The sequence below is a fragment of the Corticium candelabrum genome, chromosome 9 (assembly GCF_963422355.1).
Source record: "Corticium candelabrum chromosome 9, ooCorCand1.1, whole genome shotgun sequence".
Taxonomy (NCBI): domain Eukaryota; kingdom Metazoa; phylum Porifera; class Homoscleromorpha; order Homosclerophorida; family Plakinidae; genus Corticium; species Corticium candelabrum.
In genome coordinates, this window is record NC_085093.1 from 5,300,397 (window position 1) to 5,320,017 (window position 19,621).

At 42.7% G+C, this 19,621-nt stretch overlaps 1 protein-coding gene across 1 annotated transcript in view; it reads left to right on the forward strand.

The window, feature by feature from the left end:
* The first annotated feature begins 3,093 nt into the window (after positions 1-3,093).
* The window catches only part of LOC134184689 (E3 ubiquitin-protein ligase rnf213-alpha-like), a 19,988-nt gene continuing 3,460 nt past the window's right edge, over positions 3,094-19,621 (forward strand). Inside the window, exons 1-39 of the mRNA XM_062652434.1 lie at positions 3,094-3,107; positions 3,189-3,409; positions 3,524-3,819; positions 3,888-4,126; positions 4,187-4,402; positions 4,486-4,687; positions 4,753-4,820; positions 4,871-5,225; positions 5,292-5,390; positions 5,449-5,565; positions 5,639-5,846; positions 6,065-6,876; positions 6,935-7,094; positions 7,153-7,373; positions 7,433-7,759; positions 7,820-14,629; positions 14,687-14,920; positions 14,974-15,155; positions 15,226-15,331; positions 15,422-15,525; positions 15,590-15,775; positions 15,836-16,096; positions 16,158-16,275; positions 16,333-16,779; positions 16,848-16,967; positions 17,034-17,141; positions 17,207-17,461; positions 17,522-17,597; positions 17,661-17,695; positions 17,754-17,836; positions 17,893-18,046; positions 18,131-18,323; positions 18,383-18,474; positions 18,539-18,596; positions 18,653-18,834; positions 18,897-19,038; positions 19,097-19,180; positions 19,238-19,421; positions 19,480-19,621. The exon at positions 19,480-19,621 is cut by the window's right edge and continues 66 nt beyond it. Of these exons, the coding sequence (XP_062508418.1) occupies positions 3,094-3,107; positions 3,189-3,409; positions 3,524-3,819; positions 3,888-4,126; positions 4,187-4,402; positions 4,486-4,687; positions 4,753-4,820; positions 4,871-5,225; positions 5,292-5,390; positions 5,449-5,565; positions 5,639-5,846; positions 6,065-6,876; positions 6,935-7,094; positions 7,153-7,373; positions 7,433-7,759; positions 7,820-14,629; positions 14,687-14,920; positions 14,974-15,155; positions 15,226-15,331; positions 15,422-15,525; positions 15,590-15,775; positions 15,836-16,096; positions 16,158-16,275; positions 16,333-16,779; positions 16,848-16,967; positions 17,034-17,141; positions 17,207-17,461; positions 17,522-17,597; positions 17,661-17,695; positions 17,754-17,836; positions 17,893-18,046; positions 18,131-18,323; positions 18,383-18,474; positions 18,539-18,596; positions 18,653-18,834; positions 18,897-19,038; positions 19,097-19,180; positions 19,238-19,421; positions 19,480-19,621 (13,911 nt within the window). The remainder of the gene's footprint in view (positions 3,108-3,188; positions 3,410-3,523; positions 3,820-3,887; positions 4,127-4,186; positions 4,403-4,485; positions 4,688-4,752; positions 4,821-4,870; positions 5,226-5,291; positions 5,391-5,448; positions 5,566-5,638; positions 5,847-6,064; positions 6,877-6,934; positions 7,095-7,152; positions 7,374-7,432; positions 7,760-7,819; positions 14,630-14,686; positions 14,921-14,973; positions 15,156-15,225; positions 15,332-15,421; positions 15,526-15,589; positions 15,776-15,835; positions 16,097-16,157; positions 16,276-16,332; positions 16,780-16,847; positions 16,968-17,033; positions 17,142-17,206; positions 17,462-17,521; positions 17,598-17,660; positions 17,696-17,753; positions 17,837-17,892; positions 18,047-18,130; positions 18,324-18,382; positions 18,475-18,538; positions 18,597-18,652; positions 18,835-18,896; positions 19,039-19,096; positions 19,181-19,237; positions 19,422-19,479) is intronic.

Below are 19,621 nucleotides of genomic sequence, written 5' to 3' on the forward strand. Positions count from 1 at the left end.
CTAGCTCTTGTTTCTTAGAACAACTGAAAGAGTACAGCTAGAGTCGTTGCTGTTTGTGAAACCTGCATGTCTACATCAGCAGTTGAACGCAGCCGGGGGAACGTTGACGTCGGCAGGTTTAGATTTTATGCAGGCACTGATCGATGTCGTACGTCTACCGTTGTGCGCTCGTGTCGCAACGGCGACTGAATGGGATCCTACTAGATCCTGTTTGCTGTTTGACATCTATTTTAAAAGCGACCGCAGACAGTCCAGAGTGAGCGATATCTGGAATGGCTTGGAGCTGACGTCATCGAAACGTTAGACGAGTTGTCGTTCTGTGTACATGTTTGGGAAAGTATCATGTCTTTTGTGCGTTTGATTTACATCGAGTACGTTCGCATCCATTTAATACGTTCGCATTCAGTCTCCGTTGTGGCAGGAGCGCACAACGCTACATAGGACGTCCATCATGACAGATTGCCTAGGAGATGGAAGCCTGTCGACGTCAACGTTTCCGCAGCCGCGTTTTGCTGTAGATATGCAGATTTCACAAACAGCAACGACTCTAGCTGTAGTCTTTGAGTTGTTCTCTTCCAAACAAGACAAGCTAATTGAGATGGGGTTGCACTGCGTGCATACTAATCTAGTCTTTAGTGAAGCGTTTAAGAAACTAAATCCCGTTTATGGATAGCTGATTTCTAGCTAGGCGGCACACAGCGACATCAAAGGTTGTTCACCAGACCCATTGCCCCCTCGGAAGTATGACAAGGCTGAAGGGGTCTGGCTACGCGAGGCTAATTTTGTATGTGTACTAACACGGATTTTCTGCTAAGCCTGGTGTCATTCGAGCGTGTTAGAGTTCGTTTTCCAATTTTATTTTTACTAAACAGAGAAACGGACAGATAAACGAAATTGTAGAGTTGAGGGTGTGTCCTTATGGTGGGAGTTGACCTGATGGACACTTGAGCTTTGTTGAAAGGTGGCTGCTTACTAGCCATGCTAATGCCGCAATAAACTATTGACTCCTTACCTTTGTCGAATCTTCAGCGTCTCATATCACCAGGTAACTTCGTCGTCAGATACCTTCTCCGCACGAACTTCACTGGACGAACTTCCCAGACTTGCCGGAAGAAAAGTCCAGCCCGGGCTCGAGGATCAGAGCCCAAGCAGGCGCATGCGTGTAAGGTACCTTGCTGCAGACGTTTATCAGACCAGGACTCTGACCCTGGGCCTTTCATGTTAGAATACCAAAGGAGATATGGGTGGGAGGGTAAGGAGCAACAAATTGTTCCTGAAGCGCTGACCCTTTATTGCTGCAATGACCGCTACACGCCTGCAATGCCAAGTTTAATCCTTCGCAATGAAAACAACGGCGTCAGTGAGCATCTTTTAGCACGCATGCTGTTATCACGTGACAGTTTAACCTAACCTGCTTGCTAAACCTATTACAAGACAAGTTTAGGCAAAGTTGTTTAGAATACTATAACTTACTAGCTCATTTGCCTGTTCTCTCGGGGGGGGGGGGGGGAAGGGTAATGTAATAACACAGATTCCCATTTTACAATTCAGTTATTGGGCGGAGAAAAGACAGACCCTGAATAATTCGTTTCCTGTGCATGTCACAACACTTATTATTCTTGTTAGCTAAAGACCCGGATATAATCAATACACACACACGCACACGCACACACACATGCACACACACGCACACACATGCACACACACACACACACACACACACACACACACACACACACACACACACACACAGCTCTTCTCTAGATGGATCGATATGCTCTAGCTGCATGTGTCCATACCCGTGTCTTGTAGGTAGATGATGTGATTGTGGTAATAAGACTATGATTGCCACCGTAACAACAACAGATGTCCCTTTCGTGACTCACTTCCGTCCGGTCGCTAGTACAGAATGCACTAGATCCACCCGTAAAGTGAACCCCAGATAGTTTCAATTGGCGAGAAATCGACCGTCTCTTGTAGACTGCATGGGGATCATATGTGTCAAAATTCGAAGTCGCACCGCGGTCGCGTGGGTGCGAGATTTCACATGGGGTCCAATTCTCGAGAGGAGACCGTCTAAATACCAAAGGGTGCGTTTACATTGTGGTGTGGAACGCAGTCTTCATGCACGGTTTCGTGGCGATTGGCCTGGCAGTTTTAGCGTGATTGATGTTACAGACAGACAGACAGACAGACAGACAGACAGACAGACATATCAGACTTTTATGGATATTAACGGTACCAAGTGCTCCTAACGCACCCAAAATTCAGCAAAACGTCATCTACGAACTAATTTAAGAAGGATCGCCTTTGAGGCTTCATAGTTGTATTGACATAGTCGATACTTGTGTGTTGGTTGTGGGTTGCCAGTTTGCTTTAGTCAATTAATCTTGGCACCGTTAAGTCTCACAATCCTTACCTTGAAAAGTGCACAGGTATCGGTCTTCCTTGCTTATTAAACAGCAATCAGAATTACTCTGATCGCACATACAGGTAATAAACACGCCCACACAGGTAATTTCAATGCTTTATTTCTTCGTTGCTGTAAACGCCTGCAGTAAGCGGGTGCAAAGGTTCTGTCATGAAGTCACAGCTTTCATCTGAGAAATGTTTGATTTTGGTGAGAGTTCTCTTTTAACCGGTTAAAGCGCTAGTGAAACACGGCGCTATAAGTACTGCAGCTGCGTTATGCGTTGTGCAAGTGGTTATAATAATAGTAATAATAACGATTTGCTGTTTTCTTGTTATTAGACTGCAGGTGAGATTTCCGACAGCAAGGCTAGTTATGAATCTGGAAGCAAAAGGTATATATTATGAACTGTGTTGCAAATTTGCATGATTTTGATTATTGTTTGCTGTTTCATTACTCCCTGTTGAAGTTCTGATTCTCGGACAAACGATGTTCCGAGGACAGAAGAAGTGAAGTCTTCCAGTCCGCCTCCAGGTCGTTTGCACGATTGTGCTGGAGTTGACGTAGAGTTTCATGTTGTCATTCATCACCAATGGAAGCTTGATCTAAACCAGCAAGACAAATCAGTTCATATTCGCTTTGGAACTCGTGAATTAGGAGATTGGAATTGGAATTGTGTAGACATGAAACCTCTTGAGTTAGTGCAATATATTTTTGATATATTAATATTAGTAGCTGTGTATATCTATGCAACACTATATCTACTCGTCTTCTATAGGTATGTTGGAAAAACGAAGCATATAAGGATGAGAGGACGTTGCATCATACCAACTGATTGCACGCTAAAACCTATTTCATACAAGTACGTCGTTATTCCAATACACGACAAGAAGAAGAAATCAGCTAAGCCAGAATACGAATTCGTTACAAGTGCACGTTACCGTGGTATCGTAAACAGGGTTCTAATTATTCCTGAAGATTTGAAAGGACGAACTTCAGGTTAATAGGACTATAATACTTTACAACTACGTAGTGTGTCCGACCAAGGCACATACTGATGCTAATATCAATGGCAAGTGTATGTTGGGTGATTTGTATGCATGTGCTGTGTAGGAGTGTTTCGGAAGTACGATGACGTCATATGTAAGGAGCCTGGTGTGTTTTTCGGAAGTATTGACTTCAGAGAGAATAGGTTATTGGCACTGGAAGCTATGTTGCCAAGATGGTCTGGGTTTTGTAGTCAATCTGCTCAAATATCTGATCAACGACTGACCGCTGACGCTGCCATAGCAGAGTTCATTGCAATAGTGGCATCAATAGTGACTGTTCCCTTATGCGAGGAAAATCAATCAGAGCGGCATTTGGGCAGTTTCCGTCCTGGTGATCTTACTGACCAAGATGTTAATCAGGTTCTTTTTTATTGGTTTGTGGGAATCAATGTCTTATTCATATCTGAGCTATATCATTGTAAATACAGGCAATTAAGAAGCATATTAGACCTGAACTGCAATGTTTTATCAAAGAGTCCCCCAAGGCAACTGCGATGGATAGGCTTACATCGGCTGTAGCGATTTCTGTTCTTGTGAGCAAGTATAACTTAAAATTGCAGAAAGATGAGCATACTGCTTTACTGAAATCACTTTTGATCCATTCGGATGCAGCGTCCCGAAGTTGCCCTGACTACGATGAGTTGGTGAAACTGTTTGGCGACAGAAAGTAGGTACCTGTATTGTGAGATTGTGGCAGGTGTAGTGATACCATGGTTGGTTTTAATAGAACAGCTGCTGACAGCGTTAGACATATCATTGCAATGGCATGTACCGTTTCAAAGCTTGCTGAGTGGCTCTTTGCCCTACCGCTTTTGCACTTCTTGAATGGTGACATAAAACCGTTTCACAACCCTGGAAAGACAGATGAAAAATCATTGCGATGGTGGGGACTGGAAGGGATCAAGAATGAAATAGGCGTATTTCTCAAACAAACACCATCAGGGTTGGTGTTCAATACATTTTTCTCTATGTTTGTGCGCGACTTCTTGCCTTTGTTTAACGTAAGTGTTATTTTAACTGACTTAGGTCTCTATTCAATCTTGTTAAAGATTTGAAGCCTCTTTTTACTGCTGACAAGCTAACAGGACGTGCGTTCTTGTTTTGTTTAAAGCTGGAAGAATTGCCTGAGGCTATCCCTTCTGATGTTGCTCATCCTTCGGTGTTTGTCAAAAGTCTGGAAGATAAGTTACAGAAAATGTCCAAAAGAGGCTTTATGGATAGAGGAACGGTACGGTTTGGCAGAGGATGAAGATGGCTGCATTTTCACGTAACTCTTATTTGTTTTGCATATAGGCTGATCGTTTGAATAAGTTTCTTACATCCCTTCTTGCCAAGGCTTCTGAAACGGAACTTTCGGAAACGTAGGATGGTCTCAAAGTACATTGTACGATAATTGATTTTCTCTTTGTAGGAACACGGATTTGCCTTTCTGCAAGGCACAAAATGAATCTGGAGTAATAGCTTCAGTTCATCTCATTCGTGCGATAGTAACGACATGGAGAGCTATGGACCGTTTTGAACTATTGAATCTGTGCAAAGACTTAGTATTCTGTTTTGTACGTCAAATGGCGGTATGCTCTCACACTATAGAAATTACACAATCTCACTGCGATGAGCTTAAGGAAGGTCGTGATCGAAACAGCCCAGACCGCGATGACTTGTTTTCTCAGAAACAGCTCGACGAAACATTTAAAGTAGTTTCTACGTGGATGGATCAAACTCATTATCGCCCGAAAGATGTTATGTCTCTGGGAAAAGAACTAGAGGTCCCGCATGCACTCAATAAACTTTACTATATTTGTGTATTTATCTAACTCGTTGTTGGACGACAGATGTGGGATGCCGTTCTTCAGTGTGACGCGCTATCTGACGTATTGCAGCAGATATGGTGTGGTTTGGTACAGCAGAAATTAAGTCGTCGGTTTCAACAGGTTTGGTTTCGGCACATGACTTAGAAACTGTTTTAACAAGTGTTTTCTGTACATGTAGATCGACGAAGCAATATTAGTTGAAGCGGTTTGTCAGTTATTTGATTCTGGATTGCATACGGTCATCGATCAAGCATTTCAAGAAATATCAGAAAAAACAGTAGACCGACTGCTAAAGGTGTGATCGTTGCCACTGTACATGTGTTAAGGACTATTGACTGTAGAGGTATTGTTATTGTTATGATATATAGAAAGGAGGAAATCAAGGGAAAGCAGTCGATAGTCTAATGACAACTTTAATAGAAAGATCAAATCAACGCGACCACTCCAGCAACATGTTGAAGTTGATTTTGATAAAAACCTGCCCTAAATCAAATCCTCTTGTTCCAACAAGGAAGAAAGTTTGGATTGAGCATCTGCTGTCTTGGCCACTGTGGACTACGTTTTTTCGTCTTACGGGTATATATTTCTCGGTGCATTTTGTGTTTGAAATGCATAACAAATTTTGTTTCATATATATATATATATATATATATATATATATATATATATATATATATATATATATATATATATATATACATACATACATGTAGGCAAAAATTGTAATTCAAAAGTGCTACTGGGAGAAAGCGGAGAACTCATCTCAAAGGCTGAATCACTGTTGGTGAACTTAGTAACTGCATTGAAAGACGGTTCTGTAAGAGTATGGGAGCTTGTTTATCTACATGAGCATTCCGGTCCCTTTTTCGATTTGTGCAAGACACGGGACAATCACCAAAGCAGTCATATGATATTCTCTGATACCCAAACGTATCTGGCTGAATGTATGAGACAATTTGGTTCTTACGAGAGCGAAAAGCGTTTGCTGGAGAATTTTGTAGGTGTTTGTAAGCTCTTCAGCTCTTCTGAAGACCTGAAGCAATTGGCTCATAACATTAGGGCCGACACTTCCAATATAGAAATACGAAATCTTGCACCACAAGACACTAGTCAGTCTGCAGTTCTGTCTTGTTTTTCGTTACCTTCAAGTTACCGACAGTATGTTGAGCTTACCTGGAAAGCGCGCAATAGTTGTATCTTCAAACTGATCTGGAATAAAGTGGGGAGGGAAGTTGCTCGATCACGCAGCGACAAGCAGCCACCTCTTACTCTAGCGGATATTGCAGAGATGATATGCAAACCGGTTGCCCACCAATGGCAAAGCATTTGCGATGAAGTTGTGAGTGGAAGTATGCCACTAGAGCGAGTTTCAATTGTGTTTGGTAGCCCAGAGACCGAAACTATTAATCTTGATCAGGAACTGAGTTCTATAGGTGATTTTTGCGGACGGCAAGAGAACGCCAAATGGAAGCAACAACGTAGAAAACAAATAGAACGATACAGCAAACTAACAAGTGTTATTGAAGCAGCACAAACTTTGAAGCAAGTGATGGCTGCATTACAAATGTCTCAAGAGTTTAGAGAGATTGATTATATTTGCACGCAGGTTAGCGTGCTTACTTCTAAGCATTTTTCACTGCATCAGCATACCTTTTATTTTGCAGAACTCGCCGAATTTTCGCAAGCAACCGATACGAATGCTGACAGATGACTTGCTATCTGCTGGCGATTTTCTGGATTTGTTGGACAGTGAAGATATTGCGTGTTTGAAATCTTTCACTGCGGCTCCAAATTTAGTTCAATGGCTCAGACTGGACATCAAGAGTAAGCAACGTTATTTGACTTGTTGTAGAAGTATACAAGCTGCGCTGTGTTGATGTAGAATGGAAAGAGCTCGAGACTTTCGTTGAACTAGCAGGCACTAAATCGGCAGAAGAAGGAGATTATGAAACTGTGAAAGTGACACATTTACATGCTGCTTGTGCTGGATTCGCACCGTTTCTTTTTGAAGTAGATGATAACACGACATTTAAAGAGTTCGAAAGATGTTGCTCTAGAGTGCTAACGTCTTTCCGTTGTGACGAGGATTTAAGACAGAAATGGGTAAAGTGGCATGGATAGCTTTGCGTTACTCGTTTTTTAGTTTATGTTCTTATGTATAGACATCTAGTGAGAGGTGTTTGGAAGAGTTTAAAACAACGCGAGATTCTTTGAGCTCAGTAGAGGTGTCTTCTTTCTCTCAACTGGACATGATCAATTCGCGTGGTTTGTATCATGTTGGTTGTCTCGACACAAAAGGTCACCAGTTTCACTCCAGTCTGACAGCAGAAGATTGCGTTAAGCTGCAGATTGTAGCGGAGGGGAACGAGACAGCATGCTCCGGAAAAGAGTATCGTCTTAATGATCTGCTGGATTTGCAAAGCAAACTGATGCTGATATCAGGACGTAAGAACAAGACACGAACCGACGATGTCGATGCATTTGTTGATGTAAGACGGTACACTTTATATTCTGCTTCTTAATGTGTGAATGACTATTGTGTTGCTTAGGTTTTAGAACTTGTTATGTCAATAGCCAAAGTCTTTATCAAGATGCGAAAGGCTGGTCACGACCGCTATTTATCCTGGAATCGAAAATATCGTTGCAAAAAGATTTCATCTACTGTCGACACACAAGGAGTGGCCAGCAAAGTACAGGAAGGTGAATTAAAATCTTTACTTGATGGTTTAAAGCATGACTTAGACAATTTGTCGATGCATCTTGCCAACTGGCAGCAAGAAGTGGAAATATTTCGTTCTCATTATTATTGCCTCAATTATTTTACTACTCCTCAATTATTGCTTCTGCGTCAATATTTGGGTGAATCGAATGTCAGTGGCGATGGCGACGTTCGTCGTGGGGAAATGTTGGCACTTCTCGGTGCTGTCAATCCTAAGTGCTCTATTTATACAGTACAAGATGCCATAAAGAAAGCTCAGAAATTTTTTGGCCAACGGTCTAGAGGCTTGGGTGACATAGCTAAGCCATTACTGAATGAGTCTGACATCGGGCATATTACAGAGATGGGCTTTTCGCGGGAATCTGCTATTGCTGCACTCAATGCAAACAATTGGGATTTATACAGGGCGGTCTCCTATTGCGTCGATCATGTAGGCTATCAGATTTCATCTCAATCGCCAGGAAGAAATTTTGTTGTGGATTCTTATTCTTCTCTGCAACAGACGCAAGTAAATTCAGATGATAGAAGAGAGTACACGGACAAATCGGTTTACTTGTCATTAGAAATGCTTGGGAAAGTATTGGAGTATTTGGCCTCTTCTTTTCCCAATTGGCCAGAGCGATCGTTTCCTGCGGATCAATTTCGCAGTGGAGAGCCTAATCTCGTTATCGTTCCTCAGAATGATTTACTACGAGGAATCTTGAGCTTATATATGCGCGACTTCCGTTTGGTTCTTCCTTCAGCTCAGGAAGTTCTTATCTGCTCTCCTACCACCAGTGTAGAAGAAATCTGTTTGTTTTGGCGTAGGGCGTTGCTAGATCCCAATCATAGACGCCTTTTTTGCCTCGCTAGGGCAGATAGTCTGAACTACGAAGTCAGTAGGAAGTCTTGGGAGGAGTTTTATAGGCTGACGCAGAATTTTCACAACAATGTGCGTTATGTTGCCTATAAGTTTGTGGTCATTTGCTCAGCTGAAAATGAAGATAAATCGTACATGGTCGATGCTCTTGATTCTTACAGAAGAGCCAATGTTCCTCTCCCATCGTTATCAGAAATTCAGTCTTATCTTAAAAGCAAGTTCTACACAATTCCTTCTAGCCGTCAAGGCTTGGGCGGACAACTCTTTCCTGCAGCGTCATTAGATCACCAAAACAGTTCTGTAAGGGTAGTAATGTCAAGTCGAGCAGGTGATGGTAAATCGTTTTTCATAGATCACATCGCACACAAGTTGAGCGATCTTCCTCAAAACCGCTTTGCGAGAACTGGTTTTGGAAACACTTCAAATCAGCCTCTTCATGTCGTGATTCCGTTGCATGATACCGAAGTGAACACAAACACGGTTTTGGAAATTTTGCTGCCGATGTCTCCTTCCTCTGACGCACCTTTGGCGCGACTCATTCACGTCGACGTTTCTCCTTCGGTAGTCAAAGGGTTGGACACTTTCCTGTTTAGGCTGTTGATACTGGGAGAAATTTCTGACACCGAAGGACACGTTTGGAGACGGAGTCCAGACGATTTATATGTTTTAGAGATAACGTCGACTGTAGCAATGATTGCTCAAAATCAAAGTGGAGTTGCATCATCCGGTATGACACGTAGAGTTAGAAGTTCTAAACTGCAGGCAAGTATTTCTATATGTGATTGGTTACCATCTGTTAGCTGCAACTCACCCGAGGAAGCAAAGCGGTTTTTGGCTGGTGGAGTAACTCCAAATGTAGGTGATCCGGATATGGACGAAGCTGAATTTCGAAATTCTAATGTTCAGAGAGCATTTCAATATCTCGAAAGGTACAACAGAAATGACAATCTTGATCCTTTCACTTTTCGTGCGTCTAACATAGAGGGAACTCATCTAACGTGCTTGCAGACATTGTTGTCCAATTGCGGACTCGATAATCCAACTTGGAGTCAACTTAAACATTTCATTAACTTTCTCAGCAGTCAACTTCGGGATTGTGAGAAAAACGATTTTTGCAATCCCGAGGCTTATGGCAACGATTTACCTGGTTTTAAGCAATTTGTTATCAAATTTATGATTCTTATGTCGAGAGACTTTGCAACGCAGTCCTTTGATGAATCCACTGCAAGTCAAGTTGAATTGATGGTCTTACGTCGACGTTGGGAGCATTCTTCTCATCCTTATATGTTCTTCAACGAAGACAGACATTCGGTTACGTTTGTAGAAGTTCAGATTACTCGAGATGGACGACTGATGGACCCGCGAAATGGTCAAGTTTTAGACTCAATCATGTCAAGGGATTTAAGTACAGCTCTTTACACGCAAGGATTTCGTCTGCAAGAAAACTACGATAATTGGTCAAAAGTTCGTAAGCTGGAGGTGCTATGTGCTGTCATGGGAGTAGGGAATGTGTACGACCCGGATGAGACTTACGAACTGACAATGGATAATGTGAAGAAGATATTGGCTATACAAATGCGCTTTCGTTGTGGCATTCCCGTCATTATAATGGGAGAGACCGGTTGTGGCAAAACAAGATTGATTCGTTACATGTGTTCTTTACAGTCTAACTTGACAAAGGCAAGAAACATGATATTAATGAAAGTTCACGGAGGTGTTACCAGAGGCGACATAATTGCAAAAGTGTATGAAGCCGAACGTGTTGCTCGTAACAATAGAAGAGGTTATCCGGGATTTACAATTCAAACTGTACTTTTCCTTGACGAGGCAAATACTACGGATGCACTGGGACTGATTAAGGAGTTGATGTGTGATAAACGTGTAAATGGAAGGAAAGTGGAAGGACTGGGATCATCTCTTCAAGTCATCGCTGCTTGTAATCCTTACAGAAAGCACACGAAAGAAATGATTGAGCGTCTAGAGTCTGCTGGCCTCGGTTACCACGTAACCGCAGACGAAACGGAAGACAAACTTGGACACATTCCTTTGCGTCGTTTAGTATATCGCGTGCACGACCTACCAGAAAGTATGAAAGCACTTGTATGGGATTTTGGTCAGCTGAATCCTGACATAGAAAGGCTCTACGTCAAGCAGATTGTCAGTCGTCATGTGGCCATCAGAGAGTCAGTTCCGAATGTTCTCAATTTGATAGAAGTCGTTACTGAAGTACTTGCAGCTGCACAAAGTTACATGAGGAAACAAGATGACGAGTGCAGTTTCGTTAGTCTTAGAGACGTAGAAAGAGCCATGATGGTGATGGTTTGGTTCTACAAATTGCGTAGACAACTAGAACATAGGATGGCAGTCAAACACGACGAATACTCTTCTCAGCTACCAGCAAACAGACAGCTACCACAACTTGAATATCTAACGCGTTCCTTTATTTTTGCCCTAGGAGTTTGCTATCAAGCCAGACTTCGAGAGCGACGACCTTTTCTTGTGTATATTACTCCTCATTTTAGACCTCCGTGCAATGTTCCAGGTGGAGTCGAACAGATCGAGAGGGAAATTAAGAACTGTCAACAAGTCTTTCTCGACGAATTAGAACTTCCTCCTCAAATAGCAAGGAACCATGCTCTCAGTGAGAACGTTTTTATGATGATTGTTTGCATCGATCTTCGTATTCCTTTGTTTCTGGTTGGAAAACCGGGAAGCTCAAAGTCACTCGCCAAGGATGTTGTCAAGAATTCTATGAAAGGACAGTTGTCGAGTTCTACTCTGTTTCAAGCTCTCAAACAATGTCATATGGTGTCTTATCAATGTAGTCCTCTCTCAACTGCTGACGGTATAATTGGAGTGTTCCAGCAATGTCAACGAGCGCAGAAAGAACGCGACATTGAGAAGTTTGTGTCGTGCGTTGTTCTGGACGAAGTCGGACTGGCAGAGGACTCGCCGCGTCTTCCTCTCAAGGCGCTGCATCCACTCTTGGATGACGGTACCGCGGGTGCGGATGACTTCGAAGAAGCAACGAACTGTCGATCCAATCGAGTTTCTTTCGTTGGATTATCGAACTGGGCTTTAGATCCGGCCAAAATGAATAGAGGTATACTCGTCAATAGAGAGGTGCCTGATGACAGTGAACTGATTGTGAGTGCGCAAGGTATATGCAGCTCAGACCGTCATATACAAATTTTGTTATCTTTCTTATTTGATGGTCTAGCCAGTTCTTACAAAGAAATTTATAGAACACAAAAGCGCGAGTTCTTTGGACTTCGAGATTTCTATAGTCTCGTCAAAATGTTGTTTTCACTCTGTCGCGCGAGCAAACAGTCTCCCACCTGGAATCAACTAGAACATGCAGTGAGAAGGAATTTTGGCGGCCAAAGTGACGATGAAATAATCACCGTATTCCGTCGTTGTTGCTCAGGTGCTGCGGACAATCTAAGATCTGAGAATGAAGAGCAATTGGATAATAGTGCCGTCGGTCTCATTCAGGCTAATTTGCAAAAACAGAGTGTAACCAATCTTGGGGAAAGTCGGTATCTGCTGATGTTGACAAAAAATTATGCAGCTCTCAACATCATTCGTCAACGGATTTTAAACGACGATGACCCTGTCATTATTTTCGGTAGCAGTTTTCCAAAAGATCAAGAATATACGCACGTATGCCGTACGATCAATCGCATCAAAGTGTGTATGGCAACAGGTAGGATGGTTGTTCTTCTCAACTTGAACAAGTTGTATGAGAGTTTATACGATGCGTTGAATCAATATTATGTGTATCACGGTGGTCAGAGGTTTGTTGATCTTGGTCTTGGTAATCACAGAGTTAAATGTCAAGTTCACAAGGATTTCAGATTAATATTGATAGCAGAACAGACAGAGGTGTACGACAAGTTTCCTATTCCTTTGATCAACCGAATGGAGAAGCACTTCCTCGCCATGGATTCTGTGTTGTCGCCTGAACAGCAAATCATCGTCGATCGCGTGAATGAGTGGGCCAAATTGTTTGCGTCTGTAGATGCACAACAACACGTTTGGCGTTCCAACGACACTGGGCAAACACAGTTTTCAGTAGCTGATGCTTTTGTCGGTTTCAACGACGATGCAGCCGCCACTGTGGTGCTACAGGCTTGTAGAAGGAACCTGATCTGCGAAAGATCGAGCTTGTTTCGCAACACGAGAGAAGAAACCGATGTTTTTGAACTTGCTGTAAATTCTCTTCTCAACTGCGCAACTCCCGATGCTGTCGCTCGTTTGCACGTATCTCAACTTTCTGGCGAAGCGAGTCATTTGTGGGAATTATACTTTTCTCAACAGCGCCATTCCAGTCTTTTAGATTACCTTAAAGCTAAGCTGGTGGAGAGCGGTACAGAAGAGAGTCTCTTGCTTCAAGTTACAACTCACTCTCGTCTTCTCTCAGTTGGACTGACAGAATTCCGCAAAGCTTTAGTTATTGATATTGATTCAATAGCATTACAGCAGTTTGACAACGAACAGCAATTTGTGAAAAGATTGAAAGAATTCTATAACTGTGAATCACCACAAGGCAGAGTTCTATTGGTGCAGTGTGAAGCTGGTGATATGAACAGTGAACTGGTGGCTTGTGCTCGATACTTAGTGCAGGAAGAGCGTGAATCGTTCCTTGCACAAGCATTAGAGCAATCGCCAGAACGAGAATGTGCTTACTTTCGACCTTTGGTTTTAGTCATTCAGTTGCCGCGAGTCACGGGAGGTTTCTTCAGGGGATTTCAAGGCGGCGTGTGGGACGAAGTTCATATTGATGAATTACGTCCAGCAAATCAAGTTCTCACTCCCTCTATTACCTCATTAGTAAACAAGAAAATAAGTTCTTTATTAGGAACCGCGGCGGAATTTCAGGTATCCAATTTTGAGGTTGACTTGGGATCCGATATGTCTAAAGACGTGGGTGTCATTGAACCCAATGAAACCGTGACCGAACCGTCGCCCGTTTTGAATGCGGAGGCAGTATTGAGGTCTTGCATACACGGAGCCGTCAGTCTTTTAGACGACATGGACGAGTCCATTGATAACACTTCAAAGCGAATTCACATTCTTATGCAGTTATTGCCTGGTGACAGTCGTTTAGATGTACCAACGTGTGAACCATTTTTTGGACAGCTGAAACATCAAGTTATTCGACTTCTTCAAGAACAGGAGAGTTGCCAGGACTCGACTTCAGCGACTGCGTGGGTGCGGAACGAAGCCCTTAGTCACAGCAGTCTCCAGAAGGGAGGAACCTTTCGCCGCGCATTGTGGTTGCGCATTGTCGATACGCTGACGCCCGTACTGTCGAAAATAATTGCTTTTGTCGATCGTAACCACAACCTGAAGTTGCTGGAAGAGGTGGCAGCGGGAAGTAGGAGTTGGTTGACCGATCTTTGGCTTGGTATATTCAACAGTTCACTGATAAGTGGTCATGACTACGACTTTTTGTCTCCGGTTCAAAAGGCAGTAAGCCAACGAGTTCGTGTACTGTCATCGGGCTTGAACGATCATCTTTTCTCTGCTCAATTTCCTTTCTCGTACGTCGTCAAGCTGGAATTAGATGGCATGATGAAAAAGGCTAAGGATATTGCAGCTGACCGATGCGAGAAGATTGTTACAACTGTGCAGCGTCTCTTTGATAGCAGCGATCTAGGTGCAGTAGTACGCAAAATTTGTGAAGTCAGTAGTCATTGCGCTGACGAGCTTGGTCGCCGGTATCTGTACGACTTTATTCACATGGTTTACAACGTCTCTTCGAAAGAAGAAATGAAGGTGTTTGACTCTCCAGTTTTGTTGTTGTTATCAATGATAGAAATTTCGTTGTTTTAGCTTGTCGAATCAACAGTTATGAGTGGATTGAATGAAATAAGGTCTGACGAGCTAGACGTTGACGAGGTAGAGAAGACAAGTAGCGGTTTTCGCAATCTGACGATACCGTCAGTTCATGCTGCGTATGCGCACGTCAAGACTCGTCTGTCGTGCTTGAATAATATTTTTCGTCATTGCCCTGGCATGGCTGCTAACCTTTGTTATCAACTGGAAGGAGTACCCGACACTGAAGTGGTAAAGTGCTGTTGACAAGTATGGTTGGCAAAGCATTTTATGTGTTTCTCTAGCTTACAGATGTTATGGCTGCTCCTTTACTGTTGGAAGAATTGTCTCCAACAGCGGCTCTTCAAAATACCTCCCAAAGAAGTACCTGGCTAAAGAGAGTGCGAGCAGTTAAACCTGTCATAGAGTCATGGCTGACGTTGCCATTTACTGGTAACATAAGAAGCGCTCTGCACGACGACGCCAAGTAAGTACATCCGTAACGACGTTGGTTTTGTAATGTTGAAAAAATAGATAATTTGTGGTGTTTTTATTAGAAATACGTGGGCGGTATATTGTGCTGTTAGACTCTTTCTAGAACACACCGAGTCAATGACTCACAACAATCCATTCGTTGTTGCGTTACCATCCACCTTGTATCAGGTTACAGTTGCTAATGTGCTGTTTTAGATCATAGTTACCAGGAGGACCTACTAACTTTAACCGCATCTATTTTTTCGTTTTACCGTTTAGAATTTGAAGAGCATCGAAGTTGATTTCACGAAGGCATACTCAATCCGTGTTGTTCAGAGATTTCTGAACCAATCATCTGAAGATTATGCGTTTCATCTATTTGGGTAAATTTCATGTTTATATCGTCAATGATTGTTCGTATGTTAACACAGATCTAATTCACAACAGACCAAACGGCGATGAATGCACAATTTGTTTCTACCAATGGGAGAGCAGAAACCCCGTCAAGTTACCCTGCAAGCATATTTTCTGCAAATCGTGCATTGGAGAGCAACTTAAAAAAGGATTGAAGTGTCCGTTATGCAGCAAAGAAGTTCCCGAGGATTTTCAGACCGTTGCAGACAGAACTCTCACGTGGGTTTATGTTGTCCATTTGATATATCTAGTTGTGTTCATTTATTGAATTCTCTGTAGGCGAGCTAGCGATCATTACAAGAAGTTCAAACAGTGCAGTACCGCATTCTTTATGGAACTGGTCTCTGTGTACACATTTAGTGAAACGACAACTGATCCACCTGAGCCCGAGCTTGTGCATATGCTGATGGAGATGGTCGTGCAAAAGAGGCTGACAATGCCGGAAAACGGTACTCGTCCCTTTTCACCTTTTGAACGAGACGCAATCGATCCACGTCCAGTGGTGAGGTCTTTTATCTTGCAACTGTTACTGAAGTACAGGTAAACAGATTGAGACTATTTGATGTTGTTTTTGTTACCATGTTTATACGTTTATATCAAGTTTACCATTAACTCTTGAATACGTTGAGATGGTGTTTGAAAATGCCCGTCAGTATGTGAGAGGTGATAGGATTGACGACTTGGAAGACTTGGGTGTTGTCTTTGTGCATTGTATTGAGGTAGGCGTGACCATATCTATGACTTGCCAATTAATCAGTTGTCATGTTTCTACCTAGGATTCTTTGCATCATAAGTTAGCTGGTTCGAAGTCCGAGGATCGCTGTCAAGCAGCTGTAACGGAATTGAAGTCAGCTGCAAGAAATTTGCAAGGTGAACCATCTTCCTTGAAGTACTTGCAAGGAGTCGCTAGTGCAAGGTTTGGTTTCACCGTCACCGCTAACGTTCTTGGAGATCTTTTGGACGATGATGAGAAACATAGATTGGGACTAATTGAAAGAAGTGTTACTTCGTCGCATTTGGTTTCACGTCAGTTTGAGTTTAGGGCCGTCACAGATTTGCTCGAAACGGTACAAGCGGTCTGCCGTGATCTGCCCGACCCGCAGCTCTCATTATATTTAGTGAAACAGTTGATGTTGCTGAAAGGGCAAGATGTGCTAGGAAAGTTGCGGGATATTTGCCATTTGGATTTGGTGTGGCTAACGGACAGGCTGCAACAGGATTTCGTATGGCAAAATTGCTGTCTATTACCACCTCTGCTGTCTTGCCATTTAAAGCCTTTGTTTTGTCGTAGGACGATCCTGTTTTACTCGATTACTGCGTTGTCCTCGACGAACCTTACAAACGATTTAGAAATGCGGTTGCGCAAACTGTTGTTTCCAAGGAAACAAAGCATATCGAGGAGGCATTGTCGGTGAGCAATCTGTATTTACCATTACCTATATCTGAAGTTAATATGCAGCAATTCGTTGTGCCACAGAAGGAAGGCGAAAGCGGTCGAAAGCCTTCTATCCCGTTGTTACTGGCAATCTATAGAGAAGTTACTTGTCGTCGAGCGTTGCAAGTTGAACAACAGATTTCTTCACAAGTATATCACACTTGCAGGCAATGTTTAGACTTTGTATGATTTTTGTGGTTTTATTGATTCGGTAGACGTTGACGTTGATTGAGGATTATTGCCAACGTATTTCGTTCCTTCCAATAAACGCACGGTCATTTGCAGCTGAACTCGTCAACAATAGTCAAGGCAGACCATTGGTACAGTTGCAAGTTTCGTCCGGGATGAGCGCGGAGAGTCGAAGTCTTGCCAGTCTTGCACTTCACGTGTATCTCACAGTACTGTGTGGTGACGAATCAAAACTTGTTCGATCTCTTCGTCTGATGCTCAATGAACCCAACAACTTAGCGGTATGTAACATCCTGATATTTATACATGTATGTATTAGGTGATTTTATTATGATATTTAGAGTTCGTATTTACCTGCAATGCCGGATAATTATTTTGAAGAGGCCAAGCAATTGGTAGAAGGTACACTGTGGTATGGTAAGTCAGTATATCACTCTATTGTCGAACTTGACTAGCATGCAGAATTTGCTTTCATTTAAGAGTGCAAGAATGGGCATCCTTATCTGGTTGCCGATGTATGTCAATCAAGACATTTGTGTGATTGCACGAATTTTCGAATTCCTTTTTATTTAGTGTGGCAGACCTGAAGTTCTTTTGCGGTGTCCTGATTGTGGAGAACCGATAGGAAAGAATACCCAAGACCCAAACGCCACCGAGTAATGCAGAAACAATCGCTCTTCGTTGACCACGATTGATATTGTTTGTTCTATAGTCATGCTAGAGTGCAAACAGGTCACGTTCTTGGCCCAACCAACAGGAGGTCTCAAGATCCTACACCAGAACGAAGTCTGCCACCTCCAGCTTGTGCGTTGGTGCGCATACTTTTGCACGGTGTACTTCTCTGGGCGTCTTGCAGTCAAGATCAAGTATGTAAATATGTTGTAGGTAAATAGGTAGAAATAGAAAAATTAAATTCGACGAAGTAGGCTCATGAAAAAACTAATGTTTAGACTCTCCTAGTCGGCCTTAATCATGTTGTTAAGGCAGCGGTCAATCAGCACGATCTTGCTGAGTTCTTTTGGTCTCATTTTGAACTCGATACTCGCCTGTTTGCTAAATCAATTGGACGAACTGTTGAAGACGGCGTCACTGTTTGCCATAAGTTTCTGAGTCGAATTGCTGACAATCCACAAGCTGCTGAAGGTTACGGGTATATGCAGTGACGGATGATGATGGAAGTCTTCTATAACTTTGTGCGTTAGGTATTACTGGAGATGGTCGCTTGTTGACAGCACAGGAGCGTGATTCGTGGGAAGAATGTATTAATAGAAGCTACATATTACCGACATTCCAGGCAAGCATACAGTTGAAATAGCATTTCACATAGAGTAGTGATATATTGCTACGTTCGATCAAAGGAGATGCAGAGCCGCATGATGTACTGGATCCAACAAATTATGAACGATCATAAATACGGTAAACTAATGCCTGTGCCATGACTTCAGAAAAATTGCTATATATTTGGTCCGCAGGGAATAGCAAGTTGCTTAGGCTTGTTTACGAACTAGAAGATCCTGCTGGTTCGAAATCGGCCTCTCGTTTGTGGCGACACCGTGTAACGGTGAGCATCGATCATCTTTCTCACACTTTACAACAGCAAACAAGCTCAACTGGAAACAGCGATTGTCAACTTTTGAAAGAGTTTCTTCGACAGGTATTTTGTGTATAGTATAGTTCAATAGTCAAGACGTATTGCACATTAGTTTTGCTACGCAGGAGCCAAAGTTGAGAGCGTTGCAATATCTTCCTGATATTATCAAACTGCAAAAGATGATGCTGGACAAGTATGACAGGAAAATGTCACAGCACGAAGCACTAACTATTCGGGTGGGAAACTTCCTTGAATCTGTCGAAGACTGTAAGTTGGTTTTTGCTGTTATGTCACCGTACTGTACTTGTATGGACGCTGTACACAGATGAAGAAAGACGGACATTTGAGAATCTGATAGAAAACTTCAATAAGGCGTGGCTACTTGTCAGGCAATTTGTTTTAACTCATGGTTAGTTTGGATGTATACTATTAAATGTTCGATTGCGTCACATGAGATCTTGAACAGGCCGGCTTAGACCAAAGAAGAAGGAGCACGAGCTTGTCCACGTCGACAAAGACACACCCATCGCCTTTCTCTTACCAAGAACAGTGGAAGAGGGAACGTGTGCTACAAGTTTGGTTGATTATCTTGTAAACTGCACTCACAATGAATTTGTTGCAAATTACCGTAGAATATCAAGACAGACAGGGTACCGAGCTTTTTGCCATCTCTGTGCTTTATGTTTATCACTTGTTTGCGAAAATTAGGGAACCTAATCGAGTGTCGACGGATGATGTCACACCAGCTCATCTCGTTGCATATGACGTCGAACGCGATCTAATGCCTCTCGTTCTTGCTCACTGCGACTATTCTCTCGCTGTTGGTCAAGGAACTGAGATTTCCTACAAC